Raw genomic sequence first — 15645 nt, forward strand, 5'->3', positions numbered from 1 at the left:
CACGGACGAACTTTGCTCATTGTCTGCGTAATCCAGCTCTTTTTCTCGCGTTCGGGAACTCATGGGTACTACCTTGCGACAAATGGCGATTTGTACACCACATAGCATGACAGGTTTGAACCATTTTAGCGATTTTTTGATAAAACACGAACGCAACTCTCGTCGATAAACAACGATGGCACCTGCCTCGACATTTTGTTTCCGAATTGTGATGTCTCCGCCCCATTCGGCTGTTTCCGGAATACTTTCAGAAATGTTTGTAATTTTCGATCGATTTTCGATAATTGCTCAGGAAAGCAATGTGATTTTTTTTTTGTGTGTTAACTTTATTAATATTTGTTATCTTGCCACATAATGGTTGTATTGATATCTCACAGCCCCTTAGGATTATAATACCCTTTAAAACACTCAAGGACACTATACACGACATACAAATGAAAATTTACAAACACAGATTTAAACCGACAAAAAATGTGACAAGGTTAGGAAGTCAGGAACAAAATAATTGAGGATCAAGGTGGGTAAGATAGATCGAAAAGATGGGTTTTGAGTCTGGATTCTAAGAGAGAAGTTATAATGCAAAGGTCGAATAACAATGATATGGTGTGCTTTGCTAACAAGAAACTGTAGGATAAGGGATTAACTTTTGGCTGTCACGCTGCAATTTTAGTAAAAGGTCAGTAAGCCCATTGAAACATTACCTGATAGCAATGAGATCAGTCCACAATTTAATAAAAGCCAAATGTGGACCAAAGGCTTCCAGTAAGTATGTGTAATGTCCACCCGACTTCTTAATACAAGTTCCCAGTTCTGCATAGGACAAGGCTCCTAGGAAAGACAAGGGTGCGTATTAGCAATGTTACTTTTAGCCATACAACAATAAATAATGGACATTTAGCTATCTTGAAAACGTACAGTATAATGCCTTTCATCAAGTACAGAGAGAACCACAGTGGTCTGTAGGCAACAGACTTGGGTCGTGGCCATTCGGCAGGGGTGTCAAACTCTGGTCCTCGAGAGCCCCTATCTTGTTTCCATGTCCTCCAACACGCCTGACTCAAATAATCAGGATCGTTATCAGGCTCCTGCAGAGCTTTGTGACGAGCTGATCATTTGATTCAGGTGTGTAAAACAAGGGAGACATGGAAAACAAGGTGGATAGGGGCTCTCGAGGACCAGAGTTGGATACCCCTGCCCTAAGGTCAACCATCAGAGCTGAGGTGCCGATAAATGATGAACCCCCACTACTTGGTGACTCTGTGCTGTGGTGCAGCCAATATTGTGCAATGTTATATATAATATCACAGTGGTACCTCAATATATGATCGCTTAGAAACACGATACTTTCAACATCAGACGTAAAATTTGACTCGCCATTTGTTTCTACTTCCGACGACATGCTTGAAATACAACGATTTATGACGGCGCCGCAGTTTCTTTGTTTTCCCACAAAACAGACGCACGGCGGATTTTCTTGTGAGAGAAATCAACAATGGTTCCAAGAAGGTTAGTGCCGGTGGTGAAAAAAAAAGAAAAGTAAGACGCTTACCATAGAAATGAAGATGGCAATGATAGAAAAATATGAGTGTGGTGTGCACGTCCGTGAACTGGCTCCACAATACGGCCGTAGAATGTCTACGATCTCGACGGACCTCCTCCGACCTCCGCTATTGTACCATCACCATAGAAATTGCCAGCTTCGTCAGGTTTTTACCAAGCTTGAGAATGATAAACCGATACGACCAGATATCCGGTTTTACAGGTGAGAGATACAGCTGTATCGATAGTAAAGTTACCATTCGAAAGTAATTAGCCATTAAATATTCAATCAACCAATAGTAGAGATAGAATTCGGCTATCGCGAGCACAAGAATCGGCTTCTAATGCCTAGTTCAATGTATTGCTTAATATGATAATAATTCAGCTTTTACCTCACATGCTGCGCTTGTGTCATTCACCACACAGCGTACTTAGATTGTGACCGCCGTCGTGGTTGCCTCAACTTCCCATTCATTTTGGCAGAACCGCTACTAGTCGCCGTCATTACCCGATCGTCACGGGCGTGTCATAACAACGCGAGAGCTAACAAAACCACTGTAATAACGTAGTGTTCCGTAGTGTTTTCTTCATCACAGCCCAAAACGAAACTAGTAGTGGCAACAAAGCAACATGCTAAAACAATGAATAGTTTGCGCACCACGCCAGCGACGTGCAGCGATTGATTTTCAACGCACCCAGGAAAACAAAAGTCGGACTTTGAAGTGACAAAGGCAGCCAGATCTGTTCGCATGGGACAGAGCTAGTGTGAAGCGGTACGGAGATCGTGAGTTTTTAACCCTGAAAAATAACCCACTACAATGGTGGAAAGGGTGGCATATTGTTTCCACGAAACGCAGTCTACTTAAACATGAAATGTGGATCCGTTGATCTTCCTCAAGAAAAATCTGCCCTTCAAAAAAGATATAGACAGTGATGAGGAATAAAATATGTGGAAGCACAGGCATAAGTGAATGACTTTGCTGTGTATAAGGTTAAAGTAATGATTATAGACCGGTCTGTCTAAAATGCCATGTTCTTATTCCCCCAGTTATACCAGTGGTAAAGCATAATTTATTATTGATTTATGATAACACTAGCAGGTTTAATTCTTTTTTTCTAGAGCTGCTGCATACAATTAATATTTTTTTGTTGTTGTTTACGTTGAAAGTTTGCACTTAAATTACTTACCTATTGTGTTCAACACACCAGGAAATACAGTAATTAAATTACTGCACTTTATTGTTGTCTGTCACTGGAGTTTTATTTTATTATCAATCCCATCCAACAAAATGACGGTCATGTAGTAAGCTTTTTTTTTTTTTTTCAGAAAAAAATAGAACATTGGCATGAAATTTTGTCGTTTAATTTAATCTTTAATCTTTTTTTTTATGTTTAAAATACTGTACGTACACACACAACAAATGTTTACTATTGTATCGTTTTCAAATTGTATCGAATCGCTCAGCCTTAAAAATATATGGTTTTTTTAATCAAATCCTAACCTTTGTATCTAGATACATATCGAATCGGCTTCATGCCAGAGATTCCCAACCCTAGTTTTTACTCATTTATTTGAGAACTTGTGCAACAAAACACACCTACTGTCCGTCGCAGTTGACACCCAACAACAGAACATGAAAAGTGAAAGTAAAAACTCCAATTCACTCTTTCTCACTCTGTCGTCAGCCACGCGGTCTGTTCAGGTACATCACGCAAAACACATCCGCCACATTAAAACCCAATTCGTTATATTATTACGGAATTAATATTATTAACTGTGTTATTCTGATTTTATTTATAATTTATTTGTTTTGCTATGTGTAATTGTTATAGTACCAGCAATATTTAATCAGGATTTAGCGTAGGTTTTCAGGCTCTGGAACGAATTAATGGAATTATAATGTAATCTTATGGGAAAATACTGCTCGACATACGACCATTTCGACTTACAAACAAGGTCCTGGAATGAATTAACTTCGTATGTAGTTACCACTGTACTAGGTTATCATAAAATTATATTAATTTGGTTCATTCATTTGGTCTTATGACAGTCTTATTATGCCGCTGTCAAATTAAATGTTACCGGTCAATATCTTTTGTTGTAAATATCCCATAATACAGTTAGGACAGCTGTGGTTTATAGTCCAGTGTGACTTATCTATGAACAAATGACGTTTTTGTGTCAAATTTGATAGGTGGCAACTTATAGTTAGGTGTGCCCAGTTTTGGGAGTAACGCCGTTATAAATAACGCCGTTACGTAACGGCGTTATTTTTTCAGTAACGGGGTAATCTAACTAATTACTTTTTCCGCCGTTACAACGCCGTTACCGTTACTGACGGTCAAAAGCGGTGCGTTACTCTGAATAAATTGAAGAAACTACCAGCCGTGTCGAGTCGACTCTCTGCTCTGTTGATTTGTCATCCAAGACTTGGGGTGCGTTCAGGTTCGAGAATAGCGCACGTACTTCTGACTCCAAGCTGTTTGTCCCTGCTCATTCAATTAGACAATGCTTTCCAAAGTTTGGTAACGTTTCTGTGTTTGCTACACCTGATGCTAGCCTCGTTCCCATCTCCCACTGTCAGCCAGCAATAATTCTGCTTCCATCTTGAGGACGGCAGACGCTTTGAAGGTGACGTGAATTGTCGGGAAACGAGCCTACCTGAGTGCCCCTCGAGAGATGCGATGGAAGTGACTGTGATTGGCTGAGGGTTAGAGTCATATGTCGTGGTAAGCCAATCAGAGCCGGTGATTTCACATGCAAACCGGAACAGCGGGTGCGGCAAACACACACACGCAAAACAGATGCACAGGGTCGGGATGGCAGAGCATTCAGAAGAAAAATCGTCCTTTAAGAGTTGGAGATATAGACACTTTTTCAAGTTTGTCAAAATTAAAGGAAAGAATCTTCATGTAATGTGTAATTTATGTCCCGGGGCAAAGCTTTTGTCGACATCTGTGGTAAACAATTCAAATCTGCTTAAGCACCTAACAAGTTAACTACCTGTCTGTTCTTCTCTATTCCACTGACTCAAATACTGCTCAGAAAATTTCAAATTCTTTGACATACAACAAGATCTTTTTAAAGTAACGGAAATAGTTACTTTCCCTGGTAACTCGTTACTTTTACTATAGAGTAATTCAGTTACTAACTCAGTTATTTTTTGGAAGAAGTAGTGAGTAATGTAACTGATTACTTTTTTAAAGTAACGTGCCCAACACTGGGTGCGCCTTATGGTCTGAATATTACAGTATAGTTGGTCAGTGAAGAAAACATCAGTTTGTACATGAAGGTTATGGTGGCCTGAAAAAAACAGACCCAACCACACCATTGTGAACATTATTTTCTTTGAAATATAAAGGCAACATCAAAGGCATGCAAAATCGGATAAAATAGTCAGACCTTAAAGGGTTAATGAGTTTTCGTGGATGTTCAAAAAAAATGCATTTGTTTAGAGCGGGGATAATTCCCGTGAATAAAACAAGGTCTTGTAGTGGTTGCTGTAGCAGAAAGTAATTAGTTAAATATGCTCTTCCAGACCATAAATACCATTATAATGGAGTTTACTCTTTCACATCCATGTTAGTTAACATGAACTGTGGGCCACTCGTATACTAAGAGATGTTAATATCAACGTTTTCTTGACGGCAAAAGAAAATAAAAAGACAATGTACAATGTGTGAGCTTAGAAGTGATAAATTAAAAACTGTCCTTGTTTGAATTGGTTCGTCCTAGTTTGTGCCAAAGTGTCTCTTGTCTTTGTGATCACCAGGGGTGAAAGTGGGCCGGAATAGTGCTTTGATTCCGAAAATATGACAACAACTGTCAAAACCCAATGTTAAAAAAACATGCCAGGCTGCCACACAAACATCACCAAGCAGAAAACAATCTACTAAGGTCAGATTTACATACACAAGTGTTGACAACAAGCCTAATAAAGGGCTTGTTTAGCGTAATCCATTTCAACCGATATTTACGATTTAATTATTTCACGTAGCTCTGTCTCGGTGTAGTCGAATTTGACAAGTCGCATCGATGTGCACATGCGCGCAGCAAACCACACCGGTCAGTTGTCCTTTGAATTGGCTAACAGACTGACATGTGATCAGCATGAATTAGGCTCGAGCGTTTACGTCACAGCAGCACGGGATCGTGCGAGATTTGAGACAACGCAGCCATTTCGGAAGCACGTCTGCATCACGGCAGATTTAAACTTAACGGCAAATACAATTCAACTACGAGTGCCAAAGATGGAAAAATGTAGGGAAAACTTGCCAGTTCGATACAGAGACAAACTTGTTACCACGGCAAAGGACAGATATGTGAGCAATTTTAAGGATGTGAACAATGTTGACCCTCACGAGCAAGTCGAACACAAATGGAATAAAGATGTCGACAAGCTTCCACCACTACGCGAAATGGACAGCATGCTGTATTTAGTGTTTGGTGTATGTTACTACACTCATCAGCAATTCCGAAACCACAAATCGCTACAAAGCTACGAACAGTTTTGCTGCGGATGGGTGCAGGATCTGCACATTATGACCATAGCAAACGGCAACACCATCTTTCTAGCAAAGGTAGGCAATGTGTGTTTACATTAGTCTGTGACCACGGATGTACAAATTTTTTGTTGCAGAAAATGTAGCCTGTGTACAAATTCTTTGCCACTCTCTCACGTCAAAATATTACAGCTTTTTCATTTAGCAACGACAGGAATTATGTCTTATGAAGACAATGCGCATGTATGCATGCTAGTTGTTTAGCTGTAGCTATAGCTAACAACAGGCCGACTTAGGGCATAAAGTTACTGAAATTTGCGTAAACAAACTAAATTAACTTACCGGAGTGGAAGTGCATAGAGCAAACTCTGTGTGTAACTGGAGAATCAAACGTTATGCCCTTCCTTCTGATCGAGGCCACCCATGCCATTCTTCGATGTTTGGTAAGTTCAGATATGACCTTTCCCTCGCCTTTTCTCCATGTAGGGATCCGGAAGAAACTCAATGGTGTTCCGTCGAGCTGTACATTCTCCTTTCTATTCGATCGATTGTTGCAATTCTTTACCGCACAATAATTTCCAACCATTTTTAAAGAGCCACCTGTGTTGAAATGCCTCACTGTTTATGTTTTCCGCTTCCACAATGGCGAGTGCCACGTCATACGCTCGAGGCTAATAGGATTTGTTCAAATGTACGTTTTCTGGGAGAGAAAAATAAAGAAACCATATGTGAAAAAAGGACAATGTGTTGGGTCTAAAACTCGTTCTTTAACTTATTTACCCAAGGTAAGCTGCAGGTTGGGAGAGCCAGGAGACATGTTCCGCGACCAATGTCTCATTAGAGTCTCTCTCCGAACTCTCCCGCACTGCTAACTTTTATTGAGGGCTTGTTGATGGGCAGAGTACAGTGACAACACTGTTGTCCAACGTGGCAGTATTCTAGTCAGTGATTGAACAGTCACACTACCTGATTGAATTTCCTGAGCAGGCAAGATATCTTTGTTTTGAACACACATTTGCACTCAAAGTACTGTAGCTTGGTGGAAAAGTACTGAGACGTTGTGTGATGAATCAACATATGTGTGTGTATCTACTTATCAGCAGAATGTGATCAATCACCGATAAGCACATGATTATGGGCTAAAACTGTATTCTTCATAATAGCTTGGGAGTGCGCGTATAATAGCTGTGGGAGAGCAAAGTGGCATAATATATTTGGCACCAAAAAACAAGCTTATCTTACACAATGCAACAGAAAATTTAGCAGATCTTTAAAGGGAACCTCAGACTTAAAGACTTGTAGGCTCTTATAAGCCACAATTGTTTTCTTTTACTAAAATATGTTATTAGAGACGCATGAAACATTGCCATTGATTGAAAAATCTATAATATTTAGTACATGTTTTGACCTACAGAGGGCGCCATGCTTTATTTGCGCCATGGACACTCGGGGTGATGACGTAGTTTGTCATTTTCACTAGATCAGGGGTGTCCAAACTTTTTGCAATGGGGGCAAGATTTGGAGTGGTAAAAATGTGGGGGGCCGACCTTGACTGACGTCCTTTATGTAGAACAATATATTTAAGCAAATTTTAGCCATTCTGTGTGACACATTTGCTTTATTATTTTTTTTAATCAATAATTTCAAAAATCTCGCAACCAGCCTTTGTGGCGCTCTCTTTCATCTCTCGGGCTCTTACGAAATACTGCTGCTGTAAAATTAAACTAACTTCAAGTTGCTTCATTTTCCCGCTACGTATCTCCCCTGTAATTTTGTCGTACATGTCAGCGTGTCTTGTTTGGTAATATTGCCTCACATTGAACTCTTTAAAAACAGCGACTGTCTCTTTGCAAATGAGGCAGACATAATTGTTGCGTGTTTTAGTGAAGATATATTCCAATTTTCACCTATCCTTGAAGCGTCGGCCGTCGCAGTCAACTTTCTTTTTTTTGTTGATTCTCGCCAATTTAGAAGATTGGGAGTAAAGGGTCACACGGGGTAATGTTGCTTAGAGTACTGCTGCCGTTTAGTGGGTAAATGAGGAGCAGCATTTAGTGTGGAGGCAATTTCATATGCTGATAGCAGTACTGCTGACCAATTTATTAGGTCTGTGTGCGGGCCAGACATTATTGATTTTATGACAGAGGTTAGGGGCCGATGAATTTTGACCCCCATGAGATTTGGCCCCAGGGCCGGACTTTGGACATGTCTGCACTAGATGAACACTATTGGTGTACTGCAATTCCTTCAACGAGGCGAGACGTCCAACACATGCGCACATCAGTTACCACTGGAAGTCCCGGGTTTTTTGGCTATAAAGAAAGACCAGGAAGGCGTCAAATGACCCTGATACCAAACTGACTACTGGGCTTTGTCAAACAATAGACCATTCAAACAAACAATCAAGCAGGCAACCCCCCTACAGACTCATGTGGAGTCGCTGCCTAGGTGTGAAGGGGGGTTTCACTCTGGGTAGCTGCAATTAGCATCTTGAATATTTGCAAATCCAGGGCCCCCTTGGCTTTGTCAAACACGGAGGAACACGGAAATGGTCAGTCGCGTGTTCTACAATATGATTGACATGGCAGCACTGAATGCATACAGTAGCTACGCTGAACCTTGTATAAAAAGGAGGTGTAGGCAAACTGCAGCTTTTGGAATATGTAAAAAGGTTGTCCACCCGTTTGCCTGCCTGAGCGGTCCACTCTCCGACAAAGCCAAGGCAGGCCTGCCCTGCAAACACTCAAGATGCTAATTGGAGCAATCCAACCCTGTGGTTACGCGAGTGAATAGGAATGAGGAATGAGAAATGAGGACCTCAGTGCCCACAAGATATGCAGATTAGGGTCAGATGACCCTTCTCTGGTTACAAAAGTGATTTGTATCAAAAGATCCACCCTTGGTAGTTCTAATGTTAAACGCGACAAGTACTTTCTATTTGTGTTTTTTATTGAGTCGTTTAGTTCCTTTTCATTGCCTCCAAATACTTTTTACATGTGTTTCCCTCTCATACTTTTAAGCAGTGTTGTTAATAAAAACATTAGAGTATAACAGCGTTACTTATGGCGTTATTTTTTTCAGTAGTGAGTAATCTTAATTCATTGCTTTTCTCATCTTTGCAACGGTGTTACCATTACTGAGGATGTAAAGGCGTGCGTAACTATGCATTACTACGTTGGTTGAATGACGCGAGAAAAGTGAGAGACGCAGACTCACGGAGAAAGCAGAGCGGGAGTAGGGAGGAGGAAAGGGAGTTCTGACGCCGTTGCAAACGCGATGCTCTGGGTGGCACCATTAAGCCCTGATTGTAGCTGATAGCCTTCAAACTACGCCCACATGATGTAACGATAGATATCACATGTATAGAGAACTAGATGCGAAATGATAGACTTGCCGGTGTTAGTATTCAGCCGCCATCTTAAAGCAGTAGACTTCTCAGGAAGGATCTGTTGTAGAGAACCTTCCAAGCGAACCTAAGTAACTTTTTATCTAAAATACTCCTAAATCGGCAAAATCTTGACTTTATTCTATCTTTAAATGATGAAACAGTTTTAAAACTTTTATATGTCGAAAGTAGACAGAAGGGAACTAATGCAATAACGGAAGCAATTTTAACAACTTTAATGGTTGATTCACATTAAATGACTTCCAAACATAGCAAAGGTTACTATCTAGTTATCACAATATCCACAATACTCCTGTGTCTAGTTAAGTTAGGGTAATGAATTCAGCTAGGGACAACTGCGCCAAAAACCCCTTTGAACTTTGCAGTGTGACCTATGTTTTTATTTTTTTTGGAATGACAAAAAAAAAAAAATTTTTTTTGAAGTAACATTGCGTAAGTCGGGTACGTCATAATCCGGGGACGTTGTAACCCGGGGACTACCTGTACTCTGATGCACCTTATAGTGCGGAAGATACTGTACTTAGTGAGTATTTGGCATATTCAATTATAAAATGAATGGATTTCAAGGGACAGAATGAAAAACTAATCTAGGATGAAATAACATTAGGGGTCATTTTTTACCCATGTTGTGCATTATGCACCTACATTCTGGCCAAAAGTATTGGCACCATTGCTCAATTTCTCCCAGAAAATGATTACAAATGCTTGTGTAGTAATAGCTTCATTTATTTTGCTTGTAATGAAAAAAACACAAAAGAGAATGTGGGGGAAAAAAATCTTCATTATCATTTTACACAAAACTCAAAAAATGGGCCTGACAAAAGTATTGTCACCCTTTAAAAATCATGTGATGCTTCTCTAATTTGTTTAATTAACATTACCAATTACTTACCTGTGGCACATAACAGGTGATGGCAGTAACCAAATCACACTTGCAGCCAGTTAAAATGGATTAAAGTTGACTCGACCTCTGTCCTGTGTCCTTTTGTGTACCACATTGAGCATGGAGAAAAGAAAGAAGACCAAGAGACTTGAATGTTCCTGTGTCTACCGTGCAGAGTGTCATCAATAAGTGTAAAGCCCATGGGACTGTAGCTAACCTTCCTAGATGTGGACGGAAAAGATAAAATTGACGAAAGATTTTCACGAAAGATTGTGCGTATGGTGGATAAAGAACTTCGACTAACATCCAAACGAGTTCAAGCTGTCCTGCAGTCCGAGGGTATAAAAGTGTCAACCCGTACTATTTGTCAGCGTCGGAATAAAAAAAGGACTCTATGGTAGGATATCCAAGAAGACCCCACTTCTGACCCAGAGACATAAAAAAGCCAGGCTGGAGTTTGCCAAAACTTACCGGAGAAAGCCAAAAACGATTTGGAAGACAAAAGTTGAGCTTTTTGGGAAAAGCCATTAACATAGAGTTTACAGGGGAAAAAAACGAGGCCTTCAAACAGCACGGTCCCCACAGTCAAACATTGCAGAGGTTCACTGATGTTTTGGGATTGCTTCGCTTCCTGTGGCACTGGACTGCTTGACCGTGTGCATGGCATTATGAAGTCTGAAGACTACCAACAAATTTCACAGCATAATGTAGGGCCCTGTGTGAGAAAGCTGGGTCTCCTTCAGAGGTCATGGGTCTTCCAGCAGGACAATGACCCAAAACCAGTGTTGTCAGTAACGCGTTAGTACTAACGCGTTACTGTAATCTGATTACTTTTTTCAGTAACGAGTAATCTAACGCGTTCATTTTTCCACACCAGTAATCTGATTAAAATTATTTCCCTTAGTGTCTCTGCATTACTAATTTTTCATTGCCTCATAACGTATGTAGAATGAAGAATATTGTAGTCATGTACGAAGAGCATTTTGAATGGAAAATGCTAAAATAAAAGGTTCCAGGTACGTGTTTCCATGACAACCTCTTAGCTATTTCTATCCATGCTATATTTCTTAGCTATTTCCTGTTTTGGTCTCGCGTCACGTGTTGTGGGACTGAGGCGGGTGGACATTTGCGCCATGTGTTGAGACGTTGCAAGAGAATGTTGATCTGTGAATATCCATGAATGAAGGTGAGTATTTTTCCTTCCTTTTGGAGGGTATCAGCAAAAGGTTGGACCCCCTACATGCGCTGCCGTTTTGTAGCTTTGCCGTAGCAACGACGGGCAGTCATCGCTCCAAGTTGGCAAGCTTTGTTTACATCATAAGCGTGTTGCACATTAATGCCGTGAGGTGATGTGTTCGTTTAGCATCTGTGGGATGTGTTGTAAGTCCGATTGAGTGTTTAGTTACTTGCCGCCACATTTTGTGGCCAAATTGACCGCATGTGTGTTGAGAGGAGTACTTCCGGGTTGTGCACGCGCATCCGCGCCCGCCACCACCTTTGCAATTTTGTGCAGTCAGTTTGCATTGTTTTACATTGGCACTTATATGCTGTTAACCATAACCCGAAATTCAGAAGTTTTGACATTAGGCTTAATCTTAGAGTTATCGGGGTTTAATTGGTCGGTGGGGTTGATTTCAACAAATTCCACGCAGTTTGTCAGAAATTCTGATATTCCCCTTTAAATTCAATCATCGGAAAGTCAGTTACATGTGATGACATTTTTCTGTTGCCATTCTTTTGTTGAGGCGGCAAAGGGAGAAAAATGGGTAAAAAGTAACTGATAGATTACTTTTAAAGTAACTTAGTTACTTTGATAATGAAGTAATCAGTAAAGTAACTAGATTACTTTTTGAGGTGTAATCAGTAATTAAATTACTTTTTCAAGTAATCTGTGACAACACTGTCCAAAACACACTTTAAAAACCACAAGAAAATGGTTTGAGAGAAAGCACTGGAAACTTCTAAAGTGGCCAGCAATGAGTCCAGACCTGAATCCCATAAAGCAACTGTGGAGAGATCTGAAAATGGCAGTTTGGAGAAGGCACCCTTCAAATCTCAGACACCTGGAGCAGTTGGCCAAAGAAGAATGTTCTACAATTCCAGCAGAGCATTGTAAGAAACTCATTGATGGATACCGGAAGCGGTTGTTCAGTTACTTTGTCTAAAGGTTGTGCTGCCAGGTATTTGGCTGAGGGTGCCAGTACTTTTGTCCGGCCCAATTTTTAAATTTTGTGTAAAATGATAATAATTTTTTTTTTGTTTTTCATTCTGTTTTTTCATTGCAAGCTAAATAAATCAAGATATTACAACCAAAGCATTTGTAATTGCAATCATTTTCTGGGAGAAATTAAGCATTATCTGACAGAATTGCAAGGGTGCCAATAGTTTTGGCCAACACTGCATGTTCTGCATTAAAAGGTTAAAATGCTTACGATATCACCAAAAACATTTTTTTTAAATTAGTGTAAAAGTCACTGCTCTGATGATTCACAAAAATTTTTTTACTCCAGTGACGTGCCTAAATTTCGTAAAACTTCCCTATATTGTACTGCTGATTAATAATGAACGGGAAAGGGTTGCATCATTATTTTCCTGATGAAAGAAGGGAGTGTGAATAAAATCCAAAGATGAAACACTCTGTGAGTCTCAAGAGGCCAGTCAAAGTACTTTAAAATGGCCTTTCGAGTTGTCTTGGCTGTCATTGAGTTAATGATGCTACTACGATGAAATATGGAAGAGAGTGTTTTCAAACTCACCAAAGAGTGAAAGCACACCACAAGAAATCCACACAATGAGAGACATTCCAACACTGCCTGAGTTTTTCAGGATTCCTTTTGGAGATATGAAGATCCCAGCTCCAATGATGGTCCCAACGATGACTGAAGTCCCAGAAAGAAGTGTCACTTTCTTCCCCAGTTTAACTTTTTTCTCTTTCTCATCCAGAGTTTCAATTGAATGCTTTTTATGTCCATTTGCATTCGCGCTCACGTCTTCAGTGGGCAACCTATTCATCCTTCAATTCCAAAGATACCCACTGTATTTTAGAAAAAGAGGTTTAGTTCTGTAAAGATAATGACTCTAACAAGTTGAGGCACTGTCTTTGCGACCATGCTGTTACAAAACTGCATGTAAATTCCAGTGAGGGTGGGGGGAAGTTCTTCCCTCCTGCTCTGTCTTTCTCTTGTGCCCTCCTTCTTTTTCTGGTACCATATTGTTATTCATGCCCGCTTACTATTATTTCCCAGTGTGGCCTCTCATGCCTGTTGTTGCAGGCTTTATTAAAGTGATTGTCCAGTCGTTTTTCCGTGACATTTACTTGAACAATTTTTGGAGGAAAATGTATTTCTAAGAGTAGTTTTACCATACTTTTACTTGAGTAGATTTCTGAATAACGAAGGCTACTCTTAGTCCTCTAGAGTCGTTACATTTTTACATATAAGATTATACTTCACTTTTTCTAGAAATACTAGTCCTTCTCCAAAAATTAGCACATTGTGGTAATGTTCATTATTGTCCATAATGTAATGATAAAAATTGAACTTTCATATATTTAAATTTGTTACACACAATAGCGCAGGGGTTTTCAACCCAGTCCTCAAGGCACACTGTGGGTCCTGGTTTTTGTTCCAGCCGATCCAGCAGAGACAGTTGAACCAATGAGGCTTCTGCTAAAACAAGCCACACCTGACTGCAATCAACTGATTGCACTTGTAAAACACCAGATTGGGGAAAAAGTGTTGTCATCTTGTTTGGTAAGAATGAAATCCTGCACCCACAGTGTGCCTTAGTGGAATAGGTTGGGAACCCCTGCAATAGCGTACCGCACGAATGCTATTTTTAGGCCGTGACGCCATCGTAACGCGGAAGTGGGACATTTTCTACACGCCCTTGCATACAAACCATGTTGTTTCTGCTTATTTTCTCCGGTAATCTTTCAAAAAAGAACATGCCGATCAATCACTGCTGATATGGAACTTGTAGAAACGACTCAAGATATTGCGACATATAAAGGATGTTTTCTTCATACGTTTCCCGAAACCAAAAACACGTGGAAAAAAATGGGAAGAATGGATCAACTTGCGCGGACGTCCAAAAGACCAGTTTAACACCAGCAAGGTGAAGCCATTCACATTTCATATGCAGTGAACATTTTGTTGGGGGCCATGGTCCTTTAGAGGACGAAGAGTTAAGCCATTTCGATATTTTTTACTTACACGTAGCAATTTGCTTTGCTGCTTCTGTCTGACAATGAATGACCTGAAAAATTTTAAAATGGTATCTTACTACCACTCTTGGTTTTAATGTTGTAAAAAAGAAGGAAGTGTAAATAAATTATAGAATTAAGATTTGTTATGAATGAAAAAATTTAAAGTGTTCATTGGCGGTCACCGAGTAGCATTTGCGACCGCTACACAAAAATAGCAATGTAAACTGCCCCCATCACCGGTCAGAGATGTAAGACAACCAGAGGATATAATATATGAGAACGACGGGGCATACGGTGGTAAAGGATAGATTGTTGAAACTGGAGAATGTCATTGTCAGTTGCGTAAGAAAAACGTGTCGATAGAAAAGCTCATACTAAGCTTAAAGTGCATGTGACACGAAAAAGCATGTTTATTTCATAATACACGCAGTATTTTATGCTCCTGAATGATATGGACCACTTGGATGTGTGTGGAAGCGATCGCTATATTTATGTAGTTTTTTTAATCCCGCGCCATGAAAATGAGTGACTTCCGGCTTCGGTCTTGCATTGAGGAGGAGGGCGCTGTGACGTGTACGGTAGAAGGACTCCTCTTCACTATACAGCCTACTGTTGTGTATGAGGACTAAGGATTCAGCTGATTTTGTGGATTAATACATTTATTTTTCGCATCATTCCAGCCAAACGGCTGCAAAAAAATCTTGCTTTATGAGGGAGAGGCGTGTGCGTCTTTTTGGAGTTTCAAAAGGTTCCCATTCACCGTGGATATTGGCCAAGCCCTACTACTGTGGGACCATTGGACTTACGAGGAAGTGAGTCAACATCTTGTTTTGTATCATGTCAAATATTAATACTGCGATTACAAAGTAAACACTACAAACTTTCTTTAAATAAAGGACTACTTACGTTTGATCATTAATAGGCATGTAAAAAGCTCTTCTCGTGCACATTAGCTGCACGTTAGCTACACAACAGCTGCAGCCGTCCTCCTCCGGGGAACGAACTGTAAATTGCTCTCCACCGGGCGGTTTGCCGATCCGCAAAGACAATCGACAACCCAGTCGTCATGTCAAATAATCCGGGCTAGTTATGTGTGATTTTCCGCTT

General features: G+C 40.2%; 1 protein-coding gene across 3 annotated transcripts in view; it reads right to left on the reverse strand.

Annotated features, from left to right (window-relative positions):
• Nucleotides 1-13464, reverse strand: part of slc7a11 (solute carrier family 7 member 11) — a 79903-nt gene extending 66439 nt beyond the window's left edge. For all 3 annotated transcript variants that reach the window (XR_009064867.1, XM_057850944.1, XM_057850943.1), the window contains exons 1-2: nucleotides 13088-13464; nucleotides 702-828 (exon numbers count right to left, since the gene is read on the reverse strand). Coding sequence is in view for 2 of the 3 variants with exons in the window: in XM_057850944.1 (XP_057706927.1) it covers nucleotides 702-828; nucleotides 13088-13343 (383 nt within the window). In the remaining variant the exon portion in view is untranslated. The remainder of the gene's footprint in view (nucleotides 1-701; nucleotides 829-13087) is intronic.
• Between the last annotated feature and the right edge of the window lie 2181 nt (nucleotides 13465-15645).

This window comes from Corythoichthys intestinalis, chromosome 11, assembly GCF_030265065.1.
Source record: "Corythoichthys intestinalis isolate RoL2023-P3 chromosome 11, ASM3026506v1, whole genome shotgun sequence".
In the NCBI taxonomy this organism is placed as follows: Eukaryota; Metazoa; Chordata; class Actinopteri; order Syngnathiformes; family Syngnathidae; genus Corythoichthys; species Corythoichthys intestinalis.